Raw genomic sequence first — 8,918 nt, 5'->3', positions numbered from 1 at the left:
GAGACATAGAGACAGAAAGCGAGAAATCATCCCCCGGGGGGATGGTCACGCCGCAATCCCTTCTCCTCCATTCTCCTCTCGGGGTCTTTGGCACGCCCGAACCGCCCCGCCAATGAATGAATAAATAATTCTTTAAAAAAAAAGTCAAGAATAAGGACCATTTGGAAAAGTGTTGAGAATCTAGCAAGAATTGGACCAAAACCAGTTTTTTTTTTTTTTTTCCCTTTTCCAGAGAGATTCTGAGTCATGGACCCAGAGGCTTGAAACTCATTCTGGGCGAATGTGCGTGCATACCCAAAATCCCAAAAGGAGAATGGAGGAGAAGGGATTCTGGCCATTGCCCTTGAGGGGTAATTTTGCACTTTGTCTCTGTCTCTCCAATGAGCACATGGCTACTAGTAATTTTTCAGTTGTATCTGTGCCCTATAGCAAAACTGCTCTTAAAAAAAGAGAGAAAAAAAGAAAATCATATATAAAGAATTAATGTGGTTGGTCAAAATATTTAATATTACTTTACTGAATATATATATATTCATATTTAATGAGTATACAAATATATATGAAAATATATAACATTGAGCTTCATTACCATGCAGACTTTTAGAGACTTAGCATAAAAAGAACAGCTTATTAATTTTTTAAAATTTATTCATTCACTCATTTATTTTAATTTGACCAGAGAGGGACACAGAGAGAGAGAGAGAAAGACAGAGAGAGCGAGAGAGAGAGAGAGCAAGAAAGCAAGCTGCCAGGTCCAAGATTTGAACCGAAGTCAGCCATGTGGGAGTCCAGCGCCCTTAACCACCATGCTACCTGCCGGCCCCAGCTTATTAATTTTTAACATTTATATATTGGAATATTTCAGATATATTGAGTTCAATTATATTTTTTATATATATATACACACACACACATACACACATAAAATCAGTCTCACTAGTCTCTTTTTACTTTACCATGGCTACTAGGAATTTTTCATTTGTATATGTGGCTTGTGTTTTATTCAGTGCTGTTCTAGACCAGAGAACACTGAATATAAAACTATCTATAGAAAAAAAAGGAAGACGACATTTATGAACATCTGATTAGGTGAACTCTGCCTAGAGCTTAACACCTGCTAGGCACAAAATACTTTGGTGCTAGCTTTAGGAAATTAAAAGGGGAAAAAGATCGAGTGAAGTTGGTGTTCAGAACACAGATCACCCATGGGTTCTCATTCATGTGTGAAGAGGCCTTTTCTCTTTATAAGGTCTCCATTACCTCTGACTATAGCAAATGTCTGCTCAGTATCTGTCAGCCTCCATTCCTATATCCTCTCCCCTACAAAAACAAGTAGAGATATCTATTGTAGTTATATAAGATGTTAGAACCACTATTACTTATAACCACATGTAAATCCTCAAAATAAAGTTTTAAGAATTATTTTTATTTAACTTTATTTATTATTATTACTTTTAAGTTTTACCAGAGAGACAAAGAAAGCAAGTGAGAAAGCAAGCCACCAAGTTCAGGACTCAAACTGTGGTCGACCATTTGGGAGTCCAGCTCAAGAGCCTCAACCACCATGCCACCTGTTGGCCCCTTAAAATAAAAGTTTTAGGCCCAGCAGTAACACTAGCGCCCTGCAGAGCTAGGCGCCATGTGACAACCACGGTTCAGATTCTGGGTCAGCCTGAAAAACATGCCAGGCACAAGAAATAGGTATCCAGGACATCGAAGAGCTGGAGGGCTGGGTAAACAGGAGCACAGTATGATGATACCCTAATGAGGCTGCCCCACCATCTTTCTCTCAGGCACATGGATTTATTCTATCAAAAAGAGTAATTAGAAACTCATGCTAAAAAAATAGTGCCTCTCACTCTGGACCTTTAGTCTTCCGCACACCCTGAGTTCATAGCCATGCAAGGGGTTTGGGGTATATCCTAGAGATCACAATCCAAGCTTCCTTCTGTGACAGTAAGGACAAGGCCATGGAAAACTGTTGCTGAATTCTGGCCTACTATGCTTTATTTCCCTGACTGTGGGCATAATTTCCAGGCACTTTCTGCAATTTTCACTCATGGAGAGGCTGCTCCCTCTGTAGAGCTGATGCTGTAGAAGCCTAACTATCCTTCCACCCCCTACCCTTCACAATAGCAGTAGGAAGTTTCATTTTGTGAACATACTGCAAACAGCATGGAAAGCCTTAGAGCAGGGTCAGGTAATACAGTGCAAGGCTGCCTGAAAAACAACTTGTTAAGTAGGAAAGTAGATGGGTTTTCATCTGGAATTTGTTGTTCTTCATAGGCAATAACAAAGTCCACATAAATATCCATGAGATTACTTTCTTTTTTTCTGTATTTTTAAAATTTTTTACATATAATCACTGTGTATCACAGCACACCAAATAAATTTTCTCATCATGAATACACTGCATATCAATCCTACACTATTGGTGGGAATGTAAATAGTACAGCCACTGTGAAGAACAATATGGAGATTCTTCAAAGACCTATAGATAGAATTACTATATGATCCAGTAATTCCACTCCTGGGTATCTACTCAAAGGATAGGAAAACTCAGAAAAACACTTGCAGAACCATGTTTACTACAACATTATTCACAACTGCTGCAATCAACCCAAACATCCATGAACAGAGGAAAAGATTGAAAAACTGTGGCATATATACATTACAGAACACTCAGTAATACAAAACAATGAGATCTTGGCATTTGATAGAAAGTGGACAGATATGGAAGATTTACCTATAAGTGAAGCAAGCCAGATGATGAAAGAGAGGCATCGTATTTCCCCATTCAATATATACCAAAGTTGTTTTCTTAAGAGATTATTTATTTAATAGATTTCTTTAGATTATCCTGTTTCTCTTTCTAAAATGGAGCTCTAAGAGTTTGGGAGGAGGTGGCTTCAGAGGAACTAGTATCAACTTTTCAATTAGCTGAACTCAGTTTTTAGAGGTAAAAATATGGCCATGTCCCTCATTTAGTAAAGTGAGCCACAGGAAATACAAACATCAAAATTGGGGCCAGGAGCAGCTGCCTGAAGGTTTCTGCCTGGTCGCTCCCTGAACTTTAGCAGCTCAACTCAGACTACTTTGTAAAACAAGTAAATAGCTTGTTGCCACACAACTTATTGGGGTCACATCTGTTCTCCAGTCTTATGCTAACTTCCGTGGTTTCTCTTTTTGTTCCTACTAATGAAAACACATATAGTCTGATGACAGATGAAAACTTCCCAGTTTATATAACAATTTTGACTTCTTGGATTTTTTTTCATCTACCTTCTTTAAAAGAAAGTATTAAAAATTATGCTTTCACATTTAGTTTACCACTACTTTGAAGATGTTTTTGGAAAAATACCTAAATAAAAATAGGATACCTGATGGGAACATTTTCTCCACCTTTCATGGAGCCAGTTTTAAACTACCCTGCTTGGTAATTTTAACTAAAATTGCCCTACTTCTGGTTTAACCAATCACTGCTTTATTTTGATGGCATCTACAAGATGTTTCCTACCCATCCTCCCTACACTTTTAGTTCCTGTTTGACAATCTGCTGTCAATCCAGTCACTGTTTTTTTTAAAAATCTTAAGACTTTCTTCTTTTCTTTAGAGAGAGATTTTTGCTATAGGGAGCATGTGTTCATCAGAGAGACAGATAGACAGAAAGCAAGAAATCACCCTTCCCGGGGTGGCGGGTGTTGGTGGGATGGCCATACTGCAATCCTTTTTCCTCCATTTTCCTCTTGGGATTTTGGGCACACATGTACACACATCCAGTGTGAGTTCAAGCCACTGGGTCCAGGACTTGAACGGGGGTAGACAAAATGGGAGTCCAGCAATGAAACCATTACACCATCTGCTGATCCCAAGACTTTCTTCTTTTACAATGCTATTCTTCCAGATGTACTTACCAAATGAGCTGATCATTATAGAGAAATGCAGTGTATTTGACTATATTCAGGCTTTCTTCCATTCTATTAATAAAGGACTGGATTTTCAAATATGTCATTTTATCCAATGGGAAGAAGCTGATTCCTCCAAATATGTCAAGTAGGTCACACGACTGCAAATGTAGCGTTTGCAAATACTGTACAAAAAAAAAAAAAAACCCATAAAATATACTAATAGTACACTGAATATAGTACTCATTGACCATTAAAGACAATCTGCCAGATGAATAACAGGAGTCTTCAGAAAGTTTACAGAAATGTATCAGGAAAAAACTGTGCATGGATTTCAAATTTTTTTGCATCAAAACAAACCTATATTTTAATTCCATTTTTACATGGAATTAACTTTTTGAAACTTTTTGAAATATCTTTGTATTTATGATTACATACTGCAATAAATAGTACAGTAATAAGGCCTGAAGTCAGAGGTAACTAGATTTGAAGTTGGTACTAATTCAAAATATAAGTTCACACATACCAAGCTCAATGTTTATTGAGTATTGTGTTTTATCTTTAAAGTTCTTAATCATTTATATTAGGGCTCTTCAAATTAGATTAACCTCATTAGGAGGTCCATGCAATGATACCATAGACACACAGTCCCATCTTATGGTAAAATCATGTCTAAAGGATATGTATTCAGGACAAGAATCATACCTATCTCTTTCACTTTCTCTGTTTTAATTACCAGAAGGCATTCACTGACCAGACGAGAGACAGACAGACAGAAAGGGAGAGGGAGAAAGCACACACCACTGAGGCATGGTCATACTGCAATCTCTTCTTTTCCATTCCTTCATTCTTACTGGATTTGACACATGTGCCTATTGGGCTTTTCTTTTTTAAAAAAAAGAATTATCTCATTTAAATTTATTTATTTACTTTTAAAACTTGACCAGAGAGGGACAGAGTGAGAGAGAGAGAGAGAAAGTGAGAACGCAAGCTGCCAGGTCTGGGACTTGAACCGCAGTCAGCCATGTGGGAGTCCAACACCCTTAGCCACCACACCACCTGCCGGTCCTGCCTATTGGGTTTTTCAAGCCACTGAGACTGGGACCAGAATCCATGTGGTAGAATCCAGTTCCGTCAACCACCAGGTCACAGGTCTGGCCCAATTTATACCCAGTGCTTGATGAATAAGAGAGTAAGGAGGACAAATACAGGAATCAGGAGATAGTATCAGAGTAAATAATTATGGTCATTCAAGTGAAGAGGCACACAAGAAAGAAAACTAATTCATACAAACTAAATAACTCAAAAATAAGGAAACAAACATGTTTTAGACAAAATAGTTGAAATCCAGAAATAGATATCAAGGGTATTTTAGGGAGAAAATAATGAGAATTGTTTTAAAGATCAACTGAATTTGACAGAGGTAGGGTAAAACAGGCAAAACAGAATTACAATGGAAGAGACATGGTAACAACTATTTAAGGACGCTATCACTTGGGCCAAATCAACCTAATAAACACTAATGTGATAAAGTCTGTGTCATAATCAAAAGCTTTTACCTTGAATCAACAGAGATTGTATCTGTTTGGTGATCAGAATGAACCCATAAGAATGTGCAATTCCTATAGTTGTTTACATTTTGCTCATGTACTAGTCCACCATGTAGTCAGATCAGTTTGAGTCAGCCCATGTGGATAGAAGCAGGTAGAACAAGGATGAAACCAAAAGATATTTCCACAATGTTTTAAAGAGCCCTGGGATATCAGACAATGGCACAGTGGTAATGCAATTGGACCCACATGTGAAAGGTCCTGGGTTCATGTCCTTCCCAAGCATGCCAGATGTACATGTGCACATGTCCTTGATCTGGGCTGACTGAGACTGGGAGTGAATCACAGCATGAAGACCCTGCTGGAAGTGCCTGTCTCTCTGCCCTTTTCTCTTCCCTCACGAAAGAAATAAGTATTTTCAAAATTTAAGAAAAAAGGAACTTTTAAAAAATTAGGCAAAGCAAGATATTCTGCTACTTCTTACACAAAAGGCTAGAAGAGAGCGCCCACAGTGCAATCCCAATAAGGTGGTTTCGTCACAGTGCATCTTATGGTCTTTGCCATGTTCAAGGCGTGTTTTTTTTTTTTTTATTTTAATAAATGAGAAACAAACTTATCTATATCTATGCTTTTCTAAATATTTGTTTAGATCTTACTGAAGTTATAAATAAAATTCAAAATACTTACCCGATGGAAGAATTTCTCTAATCTTTCCTTTAAAAGCTTGACACCTCCATCTTCCATGGCTTTCAAAAATGTACCATTAAAAAGCTAATTAGGTGTAAAAGATTGAGGGGAAAAAAATCAATTTCCTATACCATTTAATTTCTCAGTATAACAAGTTCTTCCTTGTCCCTTTAAATTAATTAATTCAGCTCGTTAAATTTCCTAGTCTCTTTTACATACAGAAAATGTTTAAATGAGCTTTAGATACATTACAAAAAATGAATATATTGTTAAATGATGCTGTCATTTTAATGAAACTGCCTAATTTTTCTAGACATTTAAAAAAATTCTGAACTCATACCTAAGTTTCACTTTACATAAATAATACCACCAAACTTTTTAAATCATAAAAATATCTGCAGTTTGTATGTTCCTTGAAGACATGGATTATTTTGTTCATCAATTCCTAGCACACAGCTGAGAAAAGAAAAGGGTTTTCAGTATGTATTGAATAAATGCATGTATAAATCTCACTATCTGTTTCAAAAGCTCCATCATTTGTCCCCTAAAACAGACACACAGTCACTTCACAGTAATCCCTCAGCCTGTGAATAAACAAGGACAGCTGGTCAGACGTTTAGTTCAAAAAGAATGTCTTGCTTACCTTGTACATGCTATAGCACTGCTGTAGCACTGAACTATAAACCTTGTCCTGCAAGCATGAAACACAGATCTCAATTCAAGGGCAAAAAAGAAAAAAGCCTGGTTTATGGCAAAGGTACAACGATTCTTGGCAAAGCAATATAATGCTTATAAATTTGGTCCCATAATAATTGTGTATTGAAAATAAGAGGTATTTAAGTTTAAATTTATGAACCAGTCAGCCTAATTTCAGGAGGCATTGAACAGAAGTGTTTAGCAGGAAGCATTAATAAGACAGGGTGCACATATCACATATGTATTATTTCTTTTTAAATTTGCTATAGGGTGTGTGCATTCAACAGAGACAGAGAGAAAGAGATAAAGCACCTGGGGGGTGGGGGGTGGGGAGGGATGGTCACACTGCAATCTCTTTTCCTCCCTTCTCCTCTTGGGATTTTGGGCACACACATATGCCCAATGTGCCTCTCATGCTGCCAGGTCCTGTACTTGAACTACACAGACAGACACATGGGATTCAGCTCCCCCAACCTTCACACCACCAGCTGGCCCTGCACATATTTTAAAAGATGGTGACAGTATAAACAATAAACCCAAAATTTTGCAATGTGTCCTGAGAAACTTTTGCAAACAAAAGCCACTAAGATTAAATCTGATGAAGTTGCTCAACTTATTCAGCAAAATCTTTTTTCTTCTAAAAATAAGAAATAAAAAGTGACACATTACCAACAATTCCTCCTCTTGGTATTCAACAATTGGCTTTCCATCTTTACTTTGCTTTTCAATGATAGGATTCCGAACAACCTACAAAGTTTGATAAACTGAAATTACATAATGAATTGGTTATTGAAAATTTTAAATTATGTCTTAACTTAAAAAATATGAACATGTTACAACACCAGAAACAATTTCTTAAAACAGTCCCATGAACAAATTTATCAAATAGGAATTTGACTTTAAAATTACAACTAATTTATTTTAATTTTTCTTTATAGAAATAAAGAAAAATAATAGCCAGAGGACTTTACTAAATTCCTAATGGTAAAGATCATTATCATACAACCTCAGAAAGATATACTGTATATGTAAATACCATGACCATCCAGAAATTTTCTTCTGGTTCATTGAAGAACTGTCTATTCTTCTGTGTATGTAAAGATTTTGCAGGTTTTGATGGACTAAAGGTCCTGAAATAGTTAAAAGAATATATTTGGGACAGTTCTCCAGCAATAAGTTTTAAGAATTCTCTGAGGTTGGAAAATGCACATATAAAAGCATTCATTACCTTGTAAATTGTACAATAGCTTCACATAACCCAACATTTCTAATTTTTTCATTCTTTTCTACTTCATTTGGATGATAAAACAGAATTTTATTTTCCTCCTAAAGTATGAAGAAACAGAAGCACATTAATATAAACATTCCATTTTAGCTGCTGAAAATGCAAAGCTTAATATCAAATATGATGACAAATCAAATCCATTTTTTTTTTTTTTAGAAAAACGGGAATTACCTTATTATTGTGTTAACTACCATCCACAAGCCCGAAAAGTAAATTCAGTAAGTCACGGTTCCTCTGAAATAGCATCAGATTTTTTTTTTAATGAAAACTCAATTTGTGGATTTCCTTCCTTATGCTTATTTGTAACATGCCAACGCTAGTAAGAAACAAGAGTATTCGCATATGCGTAATAGAGATACAGTTTCCCAGCTAATTCGTTTCAGTCAGTTCACAGACATCCGCACTGTCTTTAAAAAGGCTGTGATTTGCTGACAATAAAAGGTAGCTCTGGACATCCTTTGAGAAAGTCGGCGTCCCACCTCAGAAAAATAAAACAAAATCTCCTGAAATTTATTTATTAATTCGTACAAAAACTTTTCGAGGGCTCTCCAAGCTTGTATTATTTTTGAGTAACAGTACACCACTCCAGTTCAACGCTTCTGTAGTTACGGTCTTCGGTTAACAACGTTCAAGTTTAATTTCCCAGAACTGACATCAAGTGCAGACTCCGCCAGTGTGGAGGGATTAACCTGCCAAGCTTTCATTCAATAGACAGGCCCCTGAAACAGACCCTGCCAGCGCTGTCGGGTCCCCGCCCCATCCGCTGATCCGGAAGCCCCGCTGGCATAGGGAGGG

At 36.8% G+C, this 8,918-nt stretch overlaps 1 protein-coding gene across 2 annotated transcripts in view; it reads right to left on the bottom strand.

Moving 5' to 3' along the window:
- CCZ1 (CCZ1 vacuolar protein trafficking and biogenesis associated) overlaps nt 1-8,918 on the bottom strand; it is a 31,561-nt gene that overhangs the window by 21,720 nt on the left and 923 nt on the right. Inside the window, exons 2-7 of one of the 2 annotated variants that reach the window (XM_006150181.3) lie at nt 8,067-8,164; nt 7,875-7,968; nt 7,508-7,585; nt 6,786-6,833; nt 6,143-6,226; nt 3,915-4,090 (exon numbers count right to left, since the gene is read on the bottom strand). In XM_006150181.3, coding sequence (XP_006150243.1) covers nt 3,915-4,090; nt 6,143-6,226; nt 6,786-6,833; nt 7,508-7,585; nt 7,875-7,968; nt 8,067-8,164 — 578 coding nt within the window. The remainder of the gene's footprint in view (nt 1-3,914; nt 4,091-6,142; nt 6,227-6,785; nt 6,834-7,507; nt 7,586-7,874; nt 7,969-8,066; nt 8,165-8,918) is intronic. The other variant, XM_014588480.2, reaches the window with a different exon arrangement.

The sequence above is a fragment of the Tupaia chinensis genome, unplaced genomic scaffold (assembly GCF_000334495.1).
Source record: "Tupaia chinensis unplaced genomic scaffold, TupChi_1.0 Scaffold000279_1, whole genome shotgun sequence".
Taxonomy (NCBI): domain Eukaryota; kingdom Metazoa; phylum Chordata; class Mammalia; order Scandentia; family Tupaiidae; genus Tupaia; species Tupaia belangeri.
Note: the sequence above shows the minus strand (reverse complement) of the source record. Positions and strands in the feature narration are given on the sequence as shown.